A 24,343-nucleotide genomic window follows, 5' to 3' on the forward strand; every position below is an offset into this window, starting at 1 on the left:
TTTTATCGAAGCTCGGTTTAGAGAAAGCGGAGCCTCTATTTGAAGAAACTCGAGTTTATCGAAAAGGAACGCTGTTTAAAAAAATGAAAGACGTTTACAACTCCCTGTAATACCCAATTAGAGCGCAGCTCTTCAGGAGGAGGAGGGAAGGGTACGGAGGGGACGGTATGCCTCTCCTCCTGCCTCATCTACTTCTCCTCTGCTCCTCGCCTCCTCCCCCTCTTCCCTTCCTCCTCCCTCTTCCCTCTCTCCCTCTTTCTCCTCCCTCCATCCTCCTCGTCCTCCTCCCTCCCGCGCGGTGCATTATGGGAAACGTCCCATAATGCAACACGCGCGTCACCGCGGTGCATTATGGCACGTTTCCCATAATGCACCGCGCGGTTACGCCGACGGCGACGCGTCACGCCGACGCGTTGCAGCTACGCCGACCGCGACGCCGACGCGTCACGAAAAAGCGTTACGCCGACGCGTTAAGGCCGAACCACAGGGGGCGTATTCATGACATATTCACGGGCGTTTTGGCGGACGTAATCCCGACGTATTCAGCGATCCGACCATGCAGATCTCGGCGCTTCGGCGTATTTCTGGGTGGCGTATCCGGAAGCGTACGGCGCGGTGCCGGCCAATCAGCTCCCGAGTTGACAGCCAGAAGTTGCCCCAGGATTGGCTTGACTAGCTATGCGGCCGGCTGGCTGGCTTGACTCGGCCGCCGAAATGGGAGCTCGCTTGGCGCGTTCGACAGTTTATTGGCTAACTGTACGAAATCGCTATATCTCTTTGGAACGAGCGATGAACGACTGAGACAGAAGAAAATAACCTCTAAGTTGCGGGCGATGTGAAACAATCATAAAAGGAAGGGTTTTGAGCAGAGATCGCGGCCGTACTCCTGCCGGGACTTGTTGGCAAGTTGGCGATTGCAAGGAACATTTATGAAGCAGGCGTTTGCAAATTAGGCTTTCGTGGTTGATTAACATTTAGTTATTTCTGTCCCCTTGCTGAACGCAGTAATATAACAGCCGATCTAAATTTTGCCTCCTTTCATGAAAGGCGCATGTCGGGCTACACTGCACCAAACGTCGACGAGACGTCGACGAAAAGCGCCATGTGTGGTTTGCGACCTTCCCCTCTTCAATTCAGTAAAAAAAGCGCCCGCCAAATGCCGTGATGACGCCGGCTGAAACGCGCGTAAATTCGTCAAGAATACGCCCTATGTGGATCGGTCTTTGCGGTCACGCCGACGGCGACGGCGACGCCGACGCCGCTCAAGCCGGAAACGGGCGCCTAAGAGCTGCGCTCTAAAATTCTTCTCTCTTTGGCGCATGTATCATTGAGGCGCGTGTTGACCCTTGATCCACCCGGCGATTACGCCACTTCGCCGGCTGCAGTCTTTGGCAGCTCATTACAAAAATGTTAACTCACCTGACCCATTCGTATACGCCGCCTCGCGGCGGCCGAATTCGCTAAGCAGAGGCTCATCGCCATTTTCTCTAAACTGCGTTTCTCTATACACGTTTGCAAGTACAGCCTCGGGGCGCCGCCATCTTGCTCAGTTGGGGTGCGCTTGGGCACGGCCATAATCCGAATACGATGGCGTCGGAATCGGATTATAGCGCGCCCCATCTGAGGAAGATGGCTGCGCCCTGAGGCCGCACTTGCAAACGTGTATAAAGGAATTCGATGAACTGGGGTCGATAAAACTGTGTTCGCTAAAACGAGCCCCTCTAAACCGCATGTCTCCGCTTTCTTTCCGCACCACGACAATGCCCCATGTCGCACGGCAATCCCCAAGAATGAATTTTTGGCAGAAAGTACTTTCTGTGGTTCCTCAGCACCCCTATTCGCCAGATCTCAGTGCTTGAGACTTTTTTTTTTTTTTTTTTTTTTTATTCTCCCGTCTGAAAGACCACTTTAAAGGGCTCCATTTTGTTACTTTGGATAATATCCAGAAGACCGTAACCGACGAGCTGAAAGGCGTTCCAGCAGAAGCCTTCCAGCACTGCTGTGAACAATGGAAACCGCGCCTCCTTCAGGGTGTAACTGCCCAAGGGAACTACTTTGTAAGGGATAACCCTAATTGGTAAAAAGAATAAAATTCATGGTTAAAGAAAATCGGTCACATTACTTCTGTGTTACGCCTAGTATGACATCCCTATTTGAAGCCAAATCCTTGTTGCCAATACCAACAGGTGCACCACATTTAAAATTCTTGAAAATATCAGTTTATTACCTAAACAAGGGCCAGTACAAGTAGAACAACAGCACAGAGTTACATTTTCAGAGGAGGAATAAAAGAAAGTTAAGCGCTTGCTTTGGCGTGTAAAAGAAGCCAAAACGAGCGCAAAAAAGACTTGCACACTGAGCCCCACAAGCTGCTCTCTCGGCCATGCCTGTGTGGCCAGGGGCGCCGAAAAAAAGAAAATTTTTTTTTTACACAGGCCAACTAAGAGCACTCGCGCGGTGCCGGAGGTCTCCACCGCGCACAAAATGGGCATTCTTCGACGCCGAACCACAATTTGCCGCCTCCTCCTATCGGAGGAAGACCGTGGTAGCCCAGCTAAGGCCACTTGTTCGCTGCGCATAAGCCTGCAGGGCGGTGGGGGTTGGTGGGCAGAGTCGTTGCCTACGGATGTGGCTCGGCCAACTTTTCCGCCTCCTCGTCGTCGTCATCGGTGTCATGGTGGTGCGTTATCGAACTGGGAGTCTCGGGCATGCGCAGGGGCACCTGAAAGCACACGGGACTGGGTCAAGAGCAGCCCTCCGAGGGCAGTCCAAGCGGCGGTTTATTGGCAACAGATGCAGAGCTGTTGGCCAAAGCTGGGCGCGCGGCACGGAAGCTGGGTCGAGAGGGACGCCAGGGTCACGGGGATGGGACGCGCCCGGAGGCCCTGACCTACCTGTTCGGTCTTGGACAATCTGCGCACATGCTCCGAGCTGCACTTGCCTTCCCCGTCCAGCAGGCTCTCGCCATTCATCTGGTGCGTCGGGTCCTGCTCGTGGTCCACGGTCGACTCGTGCGGCATCTGCGGACAGTCGGAGGCTGCAGATTTCGGGGCGCGCCCACATCTCCAACTCCCATGCTCACAGCGTGCCTCGGGGTTCTTTCGTGCAGCATGGATCCAAGCCAGAACTACGAACATCCCAAGCTTGGAGAGCCAGCATCACCCCAGAACGCCTTATTTGCTACATATTCCTAACATAGGCACAGGCAGTGTCTCCTGCCTTTCCCAAGTCTTCATCACAGAGCTGGTGCCACACACACTCTCCAGAATAATAAAAACAAACTGAGCAAAGAAAGTCGTCTCCTATACCCTCTCTCAAAGAGAAAGAGGTCCTCACCAGCATTGGTGGTGCCCGGAACATGTAGCTGAACGGGTAGTACATGAGGTTCACGAATGTGTAACCGTAGATGTCGGCGTAGCGACAGATCTGGTTGGCAAAGAAAGTCTGACGAGAACCTGCGAATGGTAGTGACACAATCGGTTAGCTCAAGCAAGGCAAGAGTCTGCAGAAGGAAGGACCTACCACTGCGGAACATGCTGCCCAGGATCCCATAGCACATGTCGAGCTCGTGTGAAGATTCCTGTAGCAGTCAAAGACCAATCAAATTCATTTTCAATAACCCCCCCCCCCAAAAAAAAAAAAAAAGAAAAGAAAGAAAGGAAGAAAAATGTAAAGCATTTTAAATTTAGGGTCTAGGTTCCCATTACAAATGCTTTGGTGACACACGTTCGGGATACAAAACACGTGAACAAAAGATTAAAACACCGTATGCACAGGATTAATCGAAAAAGGTACACAACAGAATAAATACCACTATATTGAACAAAAACAGCCAAGCACTAAAATGCTATGAATCTGTTAATGATAAGCTGCTGGTAGGGCTACTAACCGTCCCGGATATTGCGGGACTGTCCCGACTTTTAATGAAGCGTCCCGAGCCCCGCATCATCCCTGCCGGGACAGCTATATGTCTCGGATTTGGTCTTTATAAACGTGGCTCTCATCCCCTTCTGCCAAATGCTTCTCCCACATTACCTTCTCGTTCGAATTTTGCCTTGGGAATGATACACCAAAAGAAGTTGACTTATCGATTTTCTTGCCATTGGCCTGTACGCATGCATTATGCAGTCTGTCCAGCGCCATGACTGGAACTCGAAAAGAGTCGCACAGATTTGCTACGATTTTGCTACTGGACACCTTGTTACCACCAGTCCAGTTAGTAAAACTTCAATCTGCCATCTGCTATTTTAATTTTGCCGAGACAGTGGTACGCCAAGACGCTTTGTCTGACTGCTTGCCATCGTCTGTTTGGATGTAAGATCCAGTCTCTCCAGCAGCATGACAGGAACTCGTGAAGGGTCGCACGCCTAAAACGCGTGACACGTTGCGAAATACAAAGTTAGCACGAATTGCACAAAGCAGTGCTGCGGTGGCTATCATTGGCTGCGATAAACTTCAGCTACTTTAGCATAGAAAGCCATGGCAGGCCGGAAATAGGAGCGAGACTGGTGCCGCAGGAGCCGCAGCAAGCAACGCCCCCCCCCCCCCCCCCCCTTGTCCCGTCCTAACTTCCTTCATTGAAGAGTTGGTAACCCTAGCTACTGATGGCAATACAGAGTTCATTCACCTTCTCTCCAGCTAAAAATCAGACCCCCAAATTAAAAGTGAACCCACTCGGATGGACTGCCGAAGCTTGCTGATGTCTGGAACGTCAGTTGAGCTGCTGTCAAGGTTCCTGAGGGAAAGTAAGACCAGCAGTTCTAGAAAAAAATATTCACAACAGAGCTGCTCATGAAGCAAGATAACCAACTTGTAGATGTCGCCTAGACTGATGTCCAGCTCCTGAAGCTTCTCAAAGAGAGTCCACTGTGAGATGCTGACGTGCAGTTCCCGTGCCAGCTCAGGAATCATGAGGAACGTGCGCCAGCCACGCGTCTTCTTGGACTTAAGAATGTCCCCGTAGATGTGATCTCCGATGTAGAGTACATCCTTGCCTTTAGCCCCAACAAATTCTGTGAACACGTCGCAGCTACCTGCACGAGAAAATAGTCCGGGCCTTAGTTGCTTTTTGCTAATAGTAGGAACCTAGTCTTGAAAACCTTCAGTAGATTTCAAAAGCATCTGTAGTTCAGCTGAGCTCAGGTGACACTGACAATCCTCCATTTGGTTCAAAGAAATGTTGCCAAGTGTTACCAAACAGCACTGCAATAAATGAACATACCTGCGGTAATAAAACTCCATGTTGACTACCATGCGAAGCTAGGATGGCAGGTCCAGGAGCCAAAGGCGGACATTGCGTTTTGCTGCCCTAGGCAGCCTTTAACAGTGCTGCCCCCCCCCCCCCTCCCCCAACCCCCCGCTTTCCGGGAGGGCGCCACGAGAGCGCACGACACGAAAGCGCCGACGGCAGAGCGCGTGACAGGAGAGCGTTGCGACACGAGAGCGCGTTTCATTAAAGCAGAAGTTTGGGCTAGTTGGTATTTCATGATTAAAGATTAAAACAGCGCAAGGACACGGACAAGAACAAGAAGGTAGACAAACAAGGCGCTGTTCCGTTTTCACCTTCGGAAGTGACACGTCATCCCTGCGCTTAAACGTGGCCGTTATGGCGTCTGACGCTTTAGACATAAACATCCCCTTAGGCACCACTACGAAGCCTCCCTCTTTATCCGCTGGTAATAAAGACAGGGAATGTTCGCGCCTTGTTTGTCTACCTTCTTGTTCTTGTCCGTGTCCTTGCGCTGTTTTAATCTTTAAGCGTTTCATTAGAGCGCGCGTCACGAAAGCACTGAACAGCTGCAGTCACGAAGTCGCTTTTCCCCATGGCAGAACGTTCAACTCTCAAATCCCCTTCACTAGTAACTTGGTATTAATATTTAATTAACTGTTACGCGGCAGCCAGCACTGCACAATATGTGAGTGCAGTTCATATTTCGTCATTAAACAAAGGAACGAACGGATGGATTTCTAGCGCGTTCACATTTGGACGTTTTCCCGACGTTTGCCAGAATTAAACATGATATTGATGTAACACCGCGATAGACTCCTGCAGCCTTACTCTCAGTAAATAACTAAAATGTTCAAACTCGGAAAAAAGCTCATCGTCAAACCGACAGTTTTTTTTTTTTTTTCAGCCATATTGATATGTGAACAAATTCTTGTTTCTGGGAGGAAAAAAATGACAAGTAGCATTGTCTCGATAGTGAAAGTAGTGACCATATTCAAAAGAAACACTCTATGAGCGGCTGCGATGACAACTGTGCGGTAATCACTTCCCCACGGGTCTGCATACTCAGCGAATTAAACGACCCCACGCGTTCGAAATGCGACTCCCTTTGGTGTCAAATGGTCCTCTCCGTGAAAACAAGTGTTTAAAGACCTCAATATCGATCATTCCCAAGATGCGCACATTCGCTCTCGTGACGCTCACTCTAATGACACGCGCTTTCATGTCGCGGCGCTCTCCTGTCGTGCGCTCGGCTGTCGCGGCGCTCTAGTGTCGTGCACTCTCGTGTTATACAGCCCCGCTATCCCTGGTCAGCGACTATGGGGAGCGGTGGGGAAGTAGCTCAACTTGGAATTAAAATTTTTAAAAGTTGTTAGATTTAGCGCTAGGATTTCCAAAGTAGCTAAATTCGTAGCTAGACTACAAGAAAAACCCAATCAATTTGGGAGCAGCCACAAATTGGTCGCCCCAAAAATTCTGCAACCCTAGGCAGCTGCCTACTCTGCCTATTTGTAATTCCACCCCTGCCAGGTGCACACAATTTTGGAATTCTGGAGCAATTTTCTGGCACTGCAAACATTTTGTTAGGCCCAAGCTAATTACTGAATTATTTGCTAGAGCAGTGGTTCTCAACCGCTGATGTTCCGGGGACCCCTTCCGGATCGACAGAAGTGATGGGGGACCCCATCGACCAAAAGGGAAGGGAGGGTATTGGATGATTACGAAGACAAAAGGAAAAATGAAGGAAGCTATAAATGCGTGTAAACGAACGTTGAGGCTCTTAAATGGACAATGATCAACCCTACCCTCTCGGTGCATATGGTTTGGTCAATTTAGCTTTATGGCACAGCCAGAATCAATAAAAAAGGTAGTTTTTGTGCTCGGCTTGACTGACGGTGCTTTGGGGACCCAAGAAGGCCTTCAGGGGCCTTAAAGGGCTTGCGAACCTCCATTTGGGAACCACTGGACTAGATGAATCATGAAAACCTCATCTAGTGACAACAAGAATCAGCCTTTTTCCAGATACAATGCTGGTTTTGCACAGACAGGAGCATGCATTCACCAAAGCATCTTGCTTTGGCTGCTTGTTTACCTTGCTTCTCACAACTTGGGCAGAAAGTTTTAAAATCGGTAGACTGGAAAGTGCATGGCATTAACCAGGAGGTCCGCTTTGAAGGGTAGATCGAAAATTCTTAATTTCAAAACAATCATTTCTGGACCTCTTCAATATAAATCCTATCCAATCCTTTTTAATGACCCATAAACTGGCGCCGCAGTTCACGTGGTCGTGACAGCAAGTTCAAACACAATGCTACGCCAAAACCAGCGCAATCTTGCTACACCAAGCAGCAGTAACTTCCAACTCAAAATTTCAATCATGTAGTATATTATTAACCATAATTCGCTACTTGAAATGACGAAAACCATTTTTGAGTATAAACCTATTTATTTATTAACGCATGCGTCTTGAAACAATGGTTAGTACCACATGGGGCACCAAATACTAAAACCCCATGTCAAATGTAAAAAAAAGCTTCACATGAGCACGTTCAATGTCAATATATTACTATTACAACTATAATGCAACTTCACTGTAAAGAGAAGTTGCAGTAAGCTTGTAATGTTGCAACAAAAAATAACAAAAAGTCCAAACTAACGAGACTTTTGTATACAGTCTAAATAGTGCTCTTCCAGCAAAGAAATGACGTATGAGTGAAACAGCATGAGGCTACCTCCAGAGTAGACTTGGCCCAGCTGCAAAGGTCCAATGTGACTGCCAATACGCAGTGCCCCAGTAGTCTGCAGCGAGAAAACAGCCCGTTAACGCCTTCCCAACAAAGCGTCCCATGCAACCCAACCAACCGTGTCCACTTGTCTTAGGATGGTGCCCTCGCCGAAGAAGAGAGGCTTCAGGGCATCCACCACGATGTAGTCGAAGTAGGACTCCCAGCTCCGCTGGAACAAACACAAATCTCTCTCTTCCTTTCCTAGATCCCAGTGCTATCAAACAGTTTGTGCAGCAGAGTCAATACCAGACTATAACTACAAAAGGCATAAAAAATAAAAATGAAGAAACATGGAAGGAACAAAAAATTGTCGGCAGCGTTTTTTGGCACGTCTGATTAATAATGAACATTCTCGCAGAGTTTTATTAACATGCATTGAAAAATAAAGGCAGAAATGACTAGTATTCACACGTTGGCGATGCGTGCGAGGCGCGCCACGTTTGCCTGAGCACGAAGAGAACCGCGATAAGCATCAGTTCCGAAACCTGATGGCTCAGGGGCTACTAGGCCTAGCCTCGTGTGCATATATTCTCTAGTAATGCGAAATTATAAAAACATTGACTATCAATTCTATTAATATTTTTTTCAAAAACTATTGATAGTATCGAACACTACTGATAGTACTATCAATAATACTACCGACCGTTTAGTACTAATAATACTATCGATATGTTGGCTCTTGGTTGAATATCAATACTATATTAAATGTCAATTTTCAGGAAACTATTGAGTGCAATGGAAATCAAAGCACAGCCGAAAAAAAGGGGATGATGACAGATGTGTATGGGCAGACAATGCAGGATTCTGGGAAAAACATGAAATAAAAAGGAAACTAAACATAACGTGCAGTTCTTACAATTAATTCAGAGATGAAACAGTGATGGCATTTTGGTGCTTTTCTTGTGCCCATATTTTGTATATATCTGGGGTTCGGATATCAGGTTTCAAAATTTAGGATACGCCCAATAGACCGATCTCACCAGTCCGTTTGACTACGCCACCTCTGCCGCAGTGCATTGGGGAAACTTTAGTCTTTCTGCTCGTGCGACAACCCCACTGGAGCTCTGCACGTGTGGAGCAAAAGACGGCACGAGCCCTCGCATCCACGGCCGTTTGCCCCCTGTGAACTAAAGTTATGGCGGCGTCACGCATGCGCCGAACGCTTGGTGAGATTGGTCCATTGTAAAACTACAAAGCATATTCAGTATTTTTTTTTTTGTCTTGGAGCTAGGGAAAGCACTCGCTGAAGACATTTCGCATCAAGGCTTTTCTTAAGTTTTTTTTTTTCACGGTTGTTTCTTCATTAATAGTCACATATGACCTTCCATAGTCTTGAACACCGACAGGTAGAAATGACCAATCTGCTGCGGATCATAATTTGTTTTCCTACCAATGACCGTTCATAGCTAATTCCCGGAAATAGGAATTTAGCTGTTGACGTAGGCAGTTTTCGATAATGATGGCTGGAAAATGATTTACCTATTGGCTTAAAATACAACTTTAGTATATATAAGCCAACACAAATGTAGAAGTAAATATTTTTGAGTCAGATGGATGCAACAGATTTTGTTGTGGACTCTTCAAATTGAACATTACCAGATAAAAAGATAATAAGGTGTTTTCACATGTCAAACCGCCATTTTGTTGTTTGTTTTTTCAAACAAAATTACTAATTTAAAGGATTACATCGGAACCTGTTGCGGAGATGGCAGCCTTGTAATTATAAGCTTCTACGCTCTACGCATATGAGAGGTCATGAAAATCCTCTGAATGCTCGCCTCCAGCACACGCCAAACAGCTCGCAACAACAAAATGGTGGACGAAATCGCGTCAGTGAAAACACCCTATGCCAAGCCAACATAGTTACTGGTGCTTTTATTTTTTTCCACTCTTCAAATAAATTAAGTTTGGAAACACAACATTGAATAAAAAAAGAACGATAAAAAGGATTGTTTCCAGTTATTCAAGTAACGAAATCGTTGGCAATCAGGTATTATTTCAATGACAAAAGCTTGTGAATCGAAAGACGACATTTTTTTCCTTTCTTTCTCACAACCTGTTTGGTCTAAAGCAGGGGTGCACAACATACGGCCCGCGGCCCAGCTGAGCGCAGAAACCGCTCACAGTGTCATTCAATGCACTGCGGCCGTTGACTTGGCAGAAAGCATTCGAACCCGTTGACGTACTTTTCTCAGAGTCCTCTTTTCCGGGGAGAAACTCCGCGTCCTCAGTTCAAATATTCCCTCTCCACTAGACCCACAGAAAACAACAATACAAAAGCCTGTACAGCCATCCAGTGCGTTGTTATGACCCGACCCCGCGTCCCTGTGTTTGTGAATGTTCCATGTCTTCTTCATCCCGTTTCCTCCTCCCTCTCTACACGGAGGCTACAGCCCTCTCCCCTCCTGTTGGGACATGATCAGTGACAGCTTGCTGCAGATAGAGAAAAGCTAGTCGTGTCGCGCTTGGAATATGAGTGCACTTCCAAAGAAGAGAAAAATCGACCAGGAGGGCCGGAAATTCAACCAGGAGTGGACATGGAGGTACTTTTTCATTGAGAACGCATCAAAGTGCTAATGTCTTGTGTGTCGAGAATTTCTTGCGGCTCCTAAAAAATACAACGTTCGACGCCACTACGAGACCAAACATGCCCGCGACTTCAGCGCTCTTTCGGATTCGGAGAGAAAAACAAAGTCCGAGGACTTCAAACGGAATTTGCTTGCTGAGCAAAGTATTTTTACAAAAGCAATGAACACATCTGAAGCAGCCACGCGGGCGTCTTTTCAGATATCTCAACAGATCGCTCGTTCAGGTCGTCCGTTTACTGATGGCGACTTCATCAAGGAATGTGTTATGATTGCTTCTGAGGAGATGTGCCCGGTCAAGAAGTTGGTTTTCCAAAACCTGAGCCTGTCAAGAATGACAGTACAATGACGTGTGCATGACATTACCGACGACCTATCAAAACAGCTGGAAAGGAGTTGCATTAATTTTGTCTACTACTCTCTTGCTTTGGATGAGAGCACAGACATCAAAGACAGCGCACAGCTGCTTGTTTTTATCCGTGGTGTGAACGAAAACTTCGAAGTGACTCAGGAGCTGGCAGAGCTTTGCTCAATGCACGGACGGACTACGGGAGAAGAGATCAGCAAGGAGGTCAAAGACGTCATCGAGAAGCTCAAGCTATCATGGGAAAAACGCGCAGGTGTCTGCACCGATGGAGTTCCAGCCATGATGGGAAAGAGAAATGGAGCCGTTGCCTTACTTCAAGCGTTCAGTGGTGTAGAACTGAAGCAATATCACTGTGTGCTTCACCAGGAAGCACTCTGTGCCAAAGTGATGAAGTTTGACCATGTGATGAAGGTCGTGACTTCGGTTGTAAACTTTATACGTGCTCGGGGATTGAAGCACAGAAAATTTCAAGAGTACCTGAAAGAAATGGAGAGTGAGCACATGGACATCCCGTATCACACTGAAGTTCGCTGGCTAAGCCGTGGGAATGTTCCGAGTCGCTTCGTTGCGCTGAAGGCCGACATCATCGCTTTCTTGCAAGAGGAAGGGAAACACATACCAGAGCTGGAGGAAGAACAATGGTCGTGGGATCTGGCATTCCTTACCGATATTTCAAGCCATCTGAACACGCATAACATAGCTCTCCAAGGAAAGACCATCTCATTTCGGACATGGTGAGCGCGATCTTCGCGTTCCAAGGAAAGCTGCGCCTCTTTAAATTGCAGCTTGGGGGTGGAAGCATAAAGTGGAGATTTGGGCCAGTTGGTTCATTGCAAGCAAAAAAGCGCCGAAAAAATATACAGGGACACAGACGAAGGGAAACAGGACAAGGCGCACTCTCAACTGATGTTTATTGAAAAATTCACACGTTATATAGCCACACAAAAAAAAAAAAAAAATCATTTCTTTTTTATCTACTCAGCCCGCGTTTCAAAAATTCAAACTCATTTGTAGATAAGGATACCGACGTGTCACTTATACAATTCTTGTCTCTGGTCCTAATTGCATACGCCTCGTGTAATTCCCGCGACACTTTATCTTTGTATCTAGCCAAAATCTTGGAGTCATTGAAGGCCGGGGTGCAAGAGCATCTATTGCAATGAATTGCAAGGTGCCCCGAAGGCGTCGTTCTTGTAGAGGCAGCGTGCTCTCGGGTGCGATCATTAACGCACCTGCCCGTCTGGCCCACGTATGTCATCCCACACGTCATGGGGATTTCATAGACGACGCCAGTGGCACATTCAACGTACTTATTTCGATGTTTGGTAGTGCAGGGATCTGAAGATGGCTGTGGTGAATTGATCTGGCGACAAAGTCGCGCCATCTTATTGGGTGCTGAAAAAGCTACCGGCACATTGTAGCGCTGGGCTACCTTTTTCAGATTGTGCGTTATATTGTGCATATATGGAATGACAACAGGCCTCGTGGTCGGTCTATCGCTGTTTGATTTCCGATTACCTTTAATCTTTTTGATTAAGCTTTCTGCCACTTCAACCAAAGCTCTCAACGGAAAACCAGCCCTCTGCAGGCGTTCTATCTGACCCTCGAAGCTGCCTTGCGCACTGTGCAAACATGACTTTCTGAGAGAAGCCCCCAGGCACGAACTGGCTATGCCCCTTTTCACTACCTTCGAGTGGGCGGAATCAAAAGGAAGGATGCCCTTCCTAGTTCGAGGCGCGTACTTCCAACAAACATGGTCCCCCAAAAACGACAGCTCGAGGTCCAAGAATTGCAGTTTGCTTTCTTTTTGTAACTCATGCGTGAATGTCAACCCGGAGCAACACAATTTAAACACGTCTAGCAACTGAGAGACTTCACTGCAAGGGGGCCCCGCCGAGCGGCTAAGGATGAGGAAATCGTCGACGTATCTGAAGATCTTCACATTGTCATCGTTCGAAATGTTCAAAGCGATGTTTTTTCCACAGCTGCCTAGAAAAATGTCACACAAAACAGGTGCAACACTGGACCCGATGCAAACGCCTTTTCTTTGCACATAAAGACCCCCCTCGAATGACGCAAACGTATGTTTTAAGTAAAAAACCAGGAGCTCAAGAAAGCTATCAACACTGATGCCCGAAGAATTCTGGAAAGCGACAACTCCGTTCTGGTCTATGCATTGTCTCACCGCCGAGAATAGGGGTTCATGAGGAATCGAGTAAAATAAATCCTCGACGTCGATGGAAAACCCACTGCGCATGCACTGGCCCCCTTGCCTCAAAAATTCAATGACACATTCTGAATTTCGCACTATGAACGGATCATGCAACTCAAGCGCGCACAAATGTTTGCGCAGGAAATTACCCATGTGAAACTGCCAAGCGCCTCTTTCTGTAACAATGGCCCTAAAGGGAACTTCAGGCTTATGTGTTTTAGCAGTAAAGAATATGTCGAGGTTCAATTTCTTGCTCGACTTCACGCTCTTTAGCAACCCCGGTAGTTCCAATTTGCTGCATAAGTCCTGGGCCCGAGATTTCACCTTTGACAAGGGTCCCGGAAAGACTCGCTTGAAATTCTTGTCGATGGCCTGGCTTGCCTTCGCACCGTACAGAGCGGACGGAGCAACGACGAATCCTCCTTCCTTGTCAGCAGTAACCAGCTTGAGGTTGTGTTCCGAAAAGTAGGTGACGATGTTGCTGGTCTTGAAGCTTCTCGTTGATTGGCCAGCGGTGCGTTGGAGAACGTCCACGCCGTCGGCCACGCATCGTTCTTGGTGCTCAGGCACAGCCAAGCCGCCCATCCATCTCACCAAGGACAGCTTTGTGACGGGGCACAATCTCGGTTCCTGGCTAAACTTTGGTCCGTGGTCTAAGGCAGACTTGATGTCTGGTGGTAAAGTGGCACCTCCAAGAATGGTGACACCCTCTTGCTTCTTGACGCTGGCGGCACTCTTCTTCACCAGCGAGGTCCGGACTTGCTCCCAAAGGACATCTGTGTATTGTGCCGCTGTTCGAAGGTGTTTTCTGAAGGCTTGTTCCGCAGCGTGTGTCCCGGCACCAGAAGAATAGCACGTGATCTTCAAGCAATACCTGTACCTCTCAACTTGTTTCCAAGTCTCAGACCGGAGAATTCTGCAAATTCTCTTGGCATGACCAGTAGAAGGCTGGACTCCGTTGAAGAGGGAGGTCACTTCACATGGATAGCATCCACGGCGAATGGCATATGAAAGGTGTCTGGCTCGACAGCACGAGAGGGCGATAAGGTTAATTAAAGGATAAACGGATTGATGGCTGTTAGGAGAACATAGAACAGAGCCCGTTGCAAAAGAAATAAACTGCAGTAAAGTGGAGATTTGGGCCAGTTGGTTCATTGCAAGCAAAAAAGCGCCGAAAAAATATACAGGGACACAGACGAAGGGAAACAGGACAAGACGCACTCTCAACTGATGTTTATTGAAAAATTCACACGTTATATAGCCACACACACAAAAAAAAAAAAAAAAATCATTTCTTTTTTATCTACTCAGCCCGCGTTTCAAAAATTCAAACTCATTTGTAGATAAGGATACCGACGTGTCACTTATACAATTCTTGTCTCTGGTCCTAATTGCATACGCCTCGTGTAATTCCCGCGACACTTTATCTTTGTATCTAGCCAAAATCTTGGTGTCATTGAAGGCCGGGGTGCAAGAGCATCTATTGCAATGAATTGCAAGGTGCCCCGAAGGCGTCGTTCTTGTAGAGGCAGCGTGCTCTCGGGTGCGATCATTAACGCACCTGCCCGTCTGGCCCACGTATGTCATCCCACACGTCATGGGGATTTCATAGACGACGCCAGTGGCACATTCAACGTACTTATTTCGATGTTTGGTAGTGCAGGGATCTGAAGATGGCTGTGGTGAATTGATCTGGCGACAAAGTCGCGCCATCTTATTGGGTGCTGAAAAAGCTACCGGCACATTGTAGCGCTGGGCTACCTTTTTCAGATTGTGCGTTATATTGTGCATATATGGAATGACAACAGGCCTCGTGGTCGGTCTATCGCTGTTTGATTTCCGATTACCTTTAATCTTTTTGATTAAGCTTTCTGCCACTTCAACCAAAGCTCTCAACGGAAAACCAGCCCTCTGCAGGCGTTCTATCTGACCCTCGAAGCTGCCTTGCGCACTGTGCAAACATGACTTTCTGTTGTCATTCCATATATGCACAATATAACGCACAATCTGAAAAAGGTAGCCCAGCGCTACAATGTGCCGGTAGCTTTTTCAGCACCCAATAAGATGGCGCGACTTTGTCGCCAGATCAATTCACCATAGCCATCTTCAGATCCCTGCACTACCAAACATCGAAATAAGTACGTTGAATGTGCCACTGGCGTCGTCTATGAAATCTCCATGACGTGTGGGATGACATACGTGGGCCAGACGGGCAGGTGCGTTAATGATCGCACCCGAGAGCACGCTGCCTCTACAAGAACGACGCCTTCGGGGCACCTTGCAATTCATTGCAATAGATGCTCTTGCACCCCGGCGTTCAATGACACCAAGATTTTGGCTAGATACAAAGATAAAGTGTCGCGGGAATTACACGAGGCGTATGCAATTAGGACCAGAGACAAGAATTGTATAAGTGACACGTCGGTATCCTTATCTACAAATGAGTTTGAATTTTTGAAACGCGGGCTGAGTAGATAAAAAAGAAATGATTTTTTTTTTTGTGTGTGTGTGGCTATATAACGTGTGAATTTTTCAATAAACATCAGTTGAGAGTGCGCCTTGTCCTGTTTCCCTTCGTCTGTGTCCCTGTATATTTTTTCGGCGCTTTTTTGCTTGCAATGAACCAACTGGCCCAAATCTCCACTTTACTGCAGTTTATTTCTTTTGCAACGGGCTCTGTTCTATGTTCTCCTAACAGCCATCAATCCGTTTATCCTTTAATTAACCTTATCGCCCTCTCGTGCTGTCGAGCCAGACACCTTTCATATGCCATTCGCCGTGGATGCTATCCATGTGAAGTGACCTCCCTCTTCAACGGAGTCCAGCCTTCTACTGGTCATGCCAAGAGAATTTGCAGAATTCTCCGGTCTGAGACTTGGAAACAAGTTGAGAGGTACAGGTATTGCTTGAAGATCACGTGCTATTCTTCTGGTGCCGGGACACACGCTGCGGAACAAGCCTTCAGAAAACACCTTCGAACAGCGGCACAATACACAGATGTCCTTTGGGAGCAAGTCCGGACCTCGCTGGTGAAGAAGAGTGCCGCCAGCGTCAAGAAGCAAGAGGGTGTCACCATTCTTGGAGGTGCCACTTTACCACCAGACATCAAGTCTGCCTTAGACCACGGACCAAAGTTTAGCCAGGAACCGAGATTGTGCCCCGTCACAAAGCTGTCCTTGGTGAGATGGATGGGCGGCTTGGCTGTGCCTGAGCACCAAGAACGATGCGTGGCCGACGGCGTGGACGTTCTCCAACGCACCGCTGGCCAATCAACGAGAAGCTTCAAGACCAGCAACATCGTCACCTACTTTTCGGAACACAACCTCAAGCTGGTTACTGCTGACAAGGAAGGAGGATTCGTCGTTGCTCCGTCCGCTCTGTACGGTGCGAAGGCAAGACAGGCCATCGACAAGAATTTCAAGCGAGTCTTTCCGGGACCCTTGTCAAAGGTGAAATCTCGGGCCCAGGACTTATGCAGCAAATTGGAACTACCGGGGTTGCTAAAGAGCGTGAAGTCGAGCAAGAAATTGAACCTCGACATATTCTTTACTGCTAAAACACATAAGCCTGAAGTTCCCTTTAGGGCCATTGTTACAGAAAGAGGCGCTTGGCAGTTTCACATGGGTAATTTCCTGCGCAAACATTTGTGCGCGCTTGAGTTGCATGATCCGTTCATAGTGCGAAATTCAGAATGTGTCATTGAATTTTTGAGGCAAGGGGGCCAGTGCATGCGCAGTGGGTTTTCCATCGACGTCGAGGATTTATTTTACTCGATTCCTCATGAACCCCTATTCTCGGCGGTGAGACAATGCATAGACCAGAACGGAGTTGTCGCTTTCCAGAATTCTTCGGGCATCAGTGTTGATAGCTTTCTTGAGCTCCTGGTTTTTTACTTAAAACATACGTTTGCGTCATTCGAGGGGGGTCTTTATGTGCAAAGAAAAGGCGTTTGCATCGGGTCCAGTGTTGCACCTGTTTTGTGTGACATTTTTCTAGGCAGCTGTGGAAAAAACATCGCTTTGAACATTTCGAACGATGACAATGTGAAGATCTTCAGATACGTCGACGATTTCCTCATCCTTAGCCGCTCGGCGGGGCCCCCTTGCAGTGAAGTCTCTCAGTTGCTAGACGTGTTTAAATTGTGTTGCTCCGGGTTGACATTCACGCATGAGTTACAAAAAGAAAGCAAACTGCAATTCTTGGACCTCGAGCTGTCGTTTTTGGGGGACCATGTTTGTTGGAAGTACGCGCCTCGAACTAGGAAGGGCATCCTTCCTTTTGATTCCGCCCACTCGAAGGTAGTGAAAAGGGGCATAGCCAGTTCGTGCCTGGGGGCTTCTCTCAGAAAGTCATGTTTGCACAATGCGCAAGGCAGCTTCGAGGGTCAGATAGAACGCCTGCAGAGGGCTGGTTTTCCGTTGAGAGCTTTGGTTGAAGTGGCAGAAAGCTTAATCAAAAAGATTAAAGGTAATCGGAAATCAAACAGCGATAGACCGACCACGAGGCCTGTTGTCATTCCATATATGCACAATATAACGCACAATCTGAAAAAGGTAGCCCAGCGCTACAATGTGCCGGTAGCTTTTTCAGCACCCAATAAGATGGCGCGACTTTGTCGCCAGATCAATTCACCACAGCCATCTTCAGATCCCTGCACTACCAAACATCGAAATAAGTACGTTGAATGTGCCACTGGCGTCGTCTATGAAATCCCCATGACGTGTGGAATGACATACGTGGGCCAGACGGGCAGGTGCGTTAATGATCGCACCCGAGAGCACGCTGCCTCTACAAGAACGACGCCTTCGGGGCACCTTGCAATTCATTGCAATAGATGCTCTTGCACCCCGGCCTTCAATGACACCAAGATTTTGGCTAGATACAAAGATAAAGTGTCGCGGGAATTACACGAGGCGTATGCAATTAGGACCAGAGACAAGAATTGTATAAGTGACACGTCGGTATCCTTATCTACAAATGAGTTTGAATTTTTGAAACGCGGGCTGAGTAGATAAAAAAAAAATGATTTTTTTTTTTTTTTTTTTTGTGTGTGGCTATATAACGTGTGAATTTTTCAATAAACATCAGTTGAGAGTGCGCCTTGTCCTGTTTCCCTTCCTCTGTGTCCCTGTATATTTTTTCGGCGCTTTTTTGCTTGCGGTGGAAGCATAGTTCACTTTCCAACCTGCCAGAAGCTCTTTCCCACCGGCGAAAATCGGAAGACGGTAGCTGCGACGTACGCTTCACAGGTTGAGTACCTGCTCTCCGAGTTCCAGCAAAGATTCAAGGCATCCGAAAGTGAGAAGAGTAACTATGATTTGTTCCGCGATCCGTTTTTTTGTCGCACCGGAAGGCACAGGTCCGACGCTGCAGCTAGAACTCATCGACCTCCAGTGCTTGCCAGAACTGAAGAGTATGCATCGTGAGTCTCAGCTGCTGGACTTCTACAGAAGCCTTGACAGGAGCAAGTACGGAAACCTTGCGGACCACGCATTGAAGCTTGCATCACTTTTTGGGAGCACGTATGTCTGTGAGCAGACGTTCTCACTGATGACCCTCAACAAGACCCGTCTTCGATCTTCTATGACGGACATGACACTGCGAGATGTGCTGAAGACAGCAACCAGTGCGATGACGCCAGACATTGAAAACCTGTCTGCAGCAAAAAGGTGTAACGTGTCACACTAGGTGCGGACCGCGCAGTTTCCAATAAACAATTTTGAGCCCGCGTCATTTTTGAGTTGTGCACCCCTGGCCTAAAGTAACGTCACACTTGTCTTTTAATCTGGGTAAAGTCAGATCTTCGGATTCAATCACCATCGCTAGCATCACAATTCAAGCAGAGTTTAGGATTTTTAGGATAGGTATTGTCATTTTCCTAATGGACCATATTCGAAATGCACAGCGCCATCTATTGGGGCGCCGAAGAACATGCTACGTCTCACCAGTTGACTTCGGCGCTGGCAAAGGCCAGGGGGCGAAAGCGTAGTTCTGAAGAATCCTTCACTCACACAAGCACTCGTGAAGAGAAAGCGCTTTCGAAAACAAGGCGTCTGCACACGTGCCTTTGCCGGCCCTCAAAGCCAAATTTCTAGCTGAAGTCTACGTCCCCCATGTTGGTTGCGACGAGAAACCAGCGACCGGCGGGGCGACGAGCACATACATGCGCAAGAAGAGCGCAAAACAATACTAACCCTTAGCTCGCTGGTATGGCTGAGGATCAATGACGGTGAGCAGTGGGCGAGAAGGCCTCGATTGTTACCGGCGCTACGAAATTGACAAACAGCAGAGGAATCTCGACGCAACAAAGATGGCAGCGCACATTGTTGCCAGATGTTCGAACAATTTCACATATGGTCTATTAAACTTCAGTAATATACCATCGATTGTTTTTCTATGGTTTATTTTCAATAGTTTCCAAGGATAATTTGTATAGCTTTCCGATAGTTTTTCAAAAGGTTTTTAATTGTTCCTCAATAATTATGCGGAAGTCCCCAATTGCAGTTGCGTTTTTCTCCAAGCTTCACGACATTTCCCAGAGGAACACTTGATGTCCTTCGTCCATAATAAAATACTATTGATAGCTTTAAGATAGAATTAGTTATCGATAGTTTCACGAGAGTCGACTATATATAGTATAAAAGTATACCGATTGTTTTTTTGTTTTTTTTTCACTATCGAGAGCTATAGGTTCGACTCCCCTTATCGATAGTTTTGCACCACTAGTACTCTCGTTCGAAGCGTTATTTTGCAAGCTTCCGAAGTAGATTGTTTGCTTATTTGTTTATGCTTTCGTGCACGAAAGAGAGCCCCGTAGAAAGTTAATATGTGGAATTAACAGCGTAAATACGACAAGGAAGGATAGACAAGGGAGACAGGATAGAGCGCCGATTCCCTTGTCTATCCTTCCTTGTCGTATTTGCGCTGTTATTTCCACATAATGATCAACCAACTAAGCCACAAGATGATCGCGATGTTATTTCCACAGTCGTGTGCACAGCCCTGCGTGGATAACAGTTTGATCACCCGCATCCGATCCGCATCTGCAGACTTTGTATCCGCACCCGAACCGCATCCGCAATGTTCTTAAATTATTGTATTCGCATCCAATCCCCAGTAGTTTACTTTGCATCTGTATCCGAACCGCATCCGCAAAATTCGGAACCCCATTTCACCCGCGGCCCACGCACTCGTGTTAAATTACGAAATCAAGCATAAAATAATAATAATAAAAAAAAAACAAAAAAAAAAAAAAAACGTCTGGATGATATTTCATAAGTAGGGTCCCGAGTTTTCGGATAAATCTGAAAAACTAGTTTTCGTCGATTCGGATTTAGCTGAAAAACTCACTTTCCCGGCCACCATGGCAAAAGCAAAAAAGACGGTATTTTACAAGTAAAGTTTGTCGAGCACGAGGTTAGCGGTCCTGAAAAAAAGGACACTTCATTTTTTTTTTTATCTCGGGTTTATGACAAAGTGAGTACAGAGCAATGGATCAATGTACTTCTGGGCCACAACAAAAGCCACTGTTCCGGTTTCCAGTTTGGACCATACTATTTCTGCTTCTTAGATAAAGAGGGGTTGTGTTTTTATAACAATGCAAAAAGGTACACATTTTATAGAAAAAGCAGCTGAAGCTTTTATGCTACCCAATGACTACGTTCAGGAGTTTGGCTATTTCAAAGTACGGATGTTTATTGAAGCAACACTTGTTTGCAAGAATTGTCGTGGGACAGTTAGTACCCCCAATCACAACGGCGATTGGGAGCACTAACTTTCGTTGAATTAGGGTATGTTTTTATCTGAAATCATTGATCTTTAATTTGAATTCTCAAACCGGGAACACAGTAAAACTAAACTCCGAATTTCAGAAAATTGGGACTCTAACAAAAATAAACTTCGATAAGCCCCACATTTCCAGGAAAAAATCAACTCCGTAAAACACCCTCCGAATTTCACGAGAAATAAACTCCCAAAAGATGAAATCCTACTTGTAAGCAGTTTGCTTATCTTTGAACACAGAACTCTACGAGTAAGAATACGGTGAAAATCATTTTACCGTACTCCGTTTTACCATATTTGTATTGTAAGCGATCACGCTTCCAGTCGCACTTCGCGTCGCTGGAAAGATGAGCACAGTTACGAGATCGCCCTGGGAGTCTGCGATACTCTGTCCTGAAGATGCACTCAAAAGGAGGGGAACTTTGATTTATTTTTATTTTTTACTTTGTAACATTCATTTCAAGGAGACGCATATTTTCTAAACATGATAATGAATAAATGGCTGACTAATAACGATGTGCAATTTTATTTAGATCATATAATAAAAAAAAAAACTGGACAGGAAAGGTGGTCACTCACCTAAGGGAAAAACACATAAGTGGCAAGATGCGAGTACACCACTGAGAAAATACCACAATAACAACACCTATCGATTTCAGTTTTAAACCCGAACCCACAACTTCGTGCTTCGAACCACCTACTTAGCAGAAACTTGCCATCTGGCGTTTCGCGTCTGATTCATATGTCGAGGAGGCTTCTTTACTTAGCAGAAACTTGCCATCTGGCGTTTCGCGTCTGATTCATTTGTCGAGGAGGCTTCTTTTATAAAAGAAGCCTCCTTGACAAATGAATCAGACGCGAAACGCCAGATGGCAAGTTTCTGCTAAGTAGGTGGTTCGAAGCACGAAGTTGTGGGTTCGGGCTTCGGGCGAATAAAACCCAAAACGTACAAGCCACAAGAAAGTATACTTTCTTGTGGCTTGTACGTTTTGGGCTTTATTCGCCCGAAGAATATTTTCCGCTCTTACCCTGCCAAACAAGAACACGCTTTCCCCGGGACGATTGATACCCCTGCATTCTTAACATTTTCTAGCGAGAGCGATTTTGGCAAGATAGAAACGCTCTAAAGTAATCCTTGCTAAGAATCGGGTTTTTTTTTTTAGCATAAAGAATAATTGTCTCCCAGATTTGTACCTTTTTTTTCTAGAGAGTACTTTGCTCTCGCAAAACATTCGATGATGCATTTCATAGCATCACTCACTCGTTCATTTTACACTCTGCGGTCTGACATACCTATGGACCGCCTCGGCAAAAACATGTACAGTAGAACCTCGATCGTTTATACGTTTTTCAGGGGACCGAGTAAATAGAACGTACGATCCGGGAAAATGCAAGAAACGAGAACGCCATTCAGGGGGCGCTAGAGATGCGACAGATGGTCTGTTACGAACCAATTTATTTTACATATACATTCGTAAGTGTGAACTCACATTGGCACAGCAAACGTTTGTAAACATTCGTCTGTGTGAACTTGAATACGTTCAGAAAAGGCTCGTAATTTCCACCTGTCGCTTTGTGCGACCAATACGGGCGAGCGACAAAGTCCTGGGCTTGCGGAGGACCAATGTTCTCGTCGGTTCCTCAATACGCAGTCGTATAGCAACCCAAAACTACTCAAAAGGTCTTGCTGGACGACAGCCTGTGGCGTACGTGCAGGAGATTGCGGGGTGCTGGTCGAGTTTTGACAGAAGCTTCTTTGCACGGTCCCGGAGGAATACCAGAACCTCCAGTGCGTCAGCTGGGCGAAGTTCTTGCAGCTTTCCTCACGTCTCGAACCAAGAACCACGCGACCACACGGACCAGCAAAATAACAAAAATAGAACAAAGCACAATGATGCCCCATCTTCGTGTTGATTCTTAAAGAGATACTGACGATATTTATGCTCGCCAAGGGTTTTATTTGTACAAGACATATGAGAGCCCAATTACCCAGAACACAATTTGCTGCTCGAAATTCGTTTTCTTTCCGCCCGAAAACCGCCGATCGAGAACTGGCCGGTTAGAGTCGAGCTTACTCTATTCTCCGTGGTCACGTGCCGTTGTCTATGGTTTAGACACAACCACGAAAGATAATCAAAGTCGTGCGTCATCGAAGGCACACACTCATTACTAGAAATGGACAAAGAAAGATTATACCTATTTGTTTTTGTGGGTTCTAAAAAATAAAAATACGTTAACTGAAAAAAAAAAGAAAAAAAAAAGAAAAAAAGTTGCACGGCAATTAATTCGGGTATCTTTCTTTATATTTCTACCTCCCCAGTCCAGTTTTTGTTTTGGTTTAAAGCTGGGAGAAATCCCGGGGATTTCTCCCCGGCACGAGCATCCCGCGACGAAAACGTCAAGCTTTACGATGTGCAAAAGCCTCGCGTTTTCGTCTCGTGATGCGCGCGTGCCGGGGAGAAATCCCCGTGATTTCTCCCTCGAGTGAATACCCCTTTATGACTTTGTTAAAAATATGTGTGACACTGCAGCTAAATTTTGATGAGGTTGTCCTTTGACACCATAATAAATCGCCTGGTAAAGAAAATAAATACTGGGAAGGGAAGGTGGGGTGTCAGTATCCCTTTAAAAAGAAATACATTTTTCGTTGCCAGACTACACCTGTGATGCGTAGTTTGGTGTAAAAAGATTTGCGAGTAGAAAAGCGCCCGGCTTTTTCTGTCCACGCTTTTCACAGATTTTTGGCAGGGTTTTCTCGAAAACTGTTCTATCTCGCAGGTTGACCTTTTTGTTTGACAAGCAAAAAAAACGATAATGCATTGTTTCATTCTTTCCTTTTGTTCGTTCGTTGGTTCGTTTTGACGCGGGATTCTTGGTTCCACGCACTAATCTCTGTGACAATAGCTGGATCGCGGTTCTCCGCTCGATCGCTGCAGCGCGAGGGAAGCCACCGGACGGCCATCTTGCTCGCAGACAAATTGCGGTTTTGCTAGCGTTGCAGAGGCTGGCGGCAGCGTGCTGAAGACAAAGTTTTCTATTTGTTCGTCATCAGTTGCCGAAGAATTTTTTAAGGCCCCGTGTAAGTGTTGAGACTTGCCATTGATAACACGTGGAAATTTTGACGAAAGCGCAGTGCCGCAGGAAAAAAAGGCACGACAGGACGAAAGCAAGTTTCGTCGGTCTCGCGGCGTGATCAAAGCTTCATTGGCACGCCGAAGTGCTGCATCTGTGCGCTTTCGCACGCTTGGATAGCGATCAAGATTCGACGCCGTGTAGATGTGTTTTGCGAGTGCAATGGGCCTGAGGCCATATGTGGCTCTGGAGTAGCGTTTTACTTTACTCTGACGACTATTTGTAACTTGCGGCACTCGCATTCTAGAAACG

General features: G+C 46.6%; 1 protein-coding gene across 4 annotated transcripts in view; it reads right to left on the reverse strand.

Moving 5' to 3' along the window:
* Window positions 1–2,196: 2,196 nt before the first annotated feature.
* LOC8051813 (cytosolic purine 5'-nucleotidase) overlaps window positions 2,197–24,343 on the reverse strand; it is an 84,716-nt gene continuing 62,569 nt past the window's right edge. For 2 of the 4 annotated variants that reach the window (XM_029989109.4, XM_040499052.2), the window contains exons 12-19: window positions 8,090–8,182; window positions 7,960–8,026; window positions 4,811–5,033; window positions 4,675–4,735; window positions 3,523–3,580; window positions 3,337–3,455; window positions 2,895–3,020; window positions 2,197–2,722 (exon numbers count right to left, since the gene is read on the reverse strand). In XM_029989109.4, the coding sequence (XP_029844969.2) occupies window positions 2,621–2,722; window positions 2,895–3,020; window positions 3,337–3,455; window positions 3,523–3,580; window positions 4,675–4,735; window positions 4,811–5,033; window positions 7,960–8,026; window positions 8,090–8,182 (849 nt within the window). In that variant the 3' untranslated portion in view covers window positions 2,197–2,620. Of the gene's footprint in view, window positions 2,723–2,894; window positions 3,021–3,336; window positions 3,456–3,522; window positions 3,581–4,674; window positions 5,034–7,959; window positions 8,027–8,089; window positions 8,183–24,343 lie in introns of all 4 variants that reach the window. The other 2 variants (XM_040499050.2, XM_040499051.2) reach the window with 1 other exon arrangement.

Source organism: Ixodes scapularis, unplaced genomic scaffold (assembly GCF_016920785.2).
Source record: "Ixodes scapularis isolate PalLabHiFi unplaced genomic scaffold, ASM1692078v2 PGA_scaffold9__187_contigs__length_104089568, whole genome shotgun sequence".
Lineage (NCBI taxonomy): Eukaryota > Metazoa > Arthropoda > Arachnida > Ixodida > Ixodidae > Ixodes > Ixodes scapularis.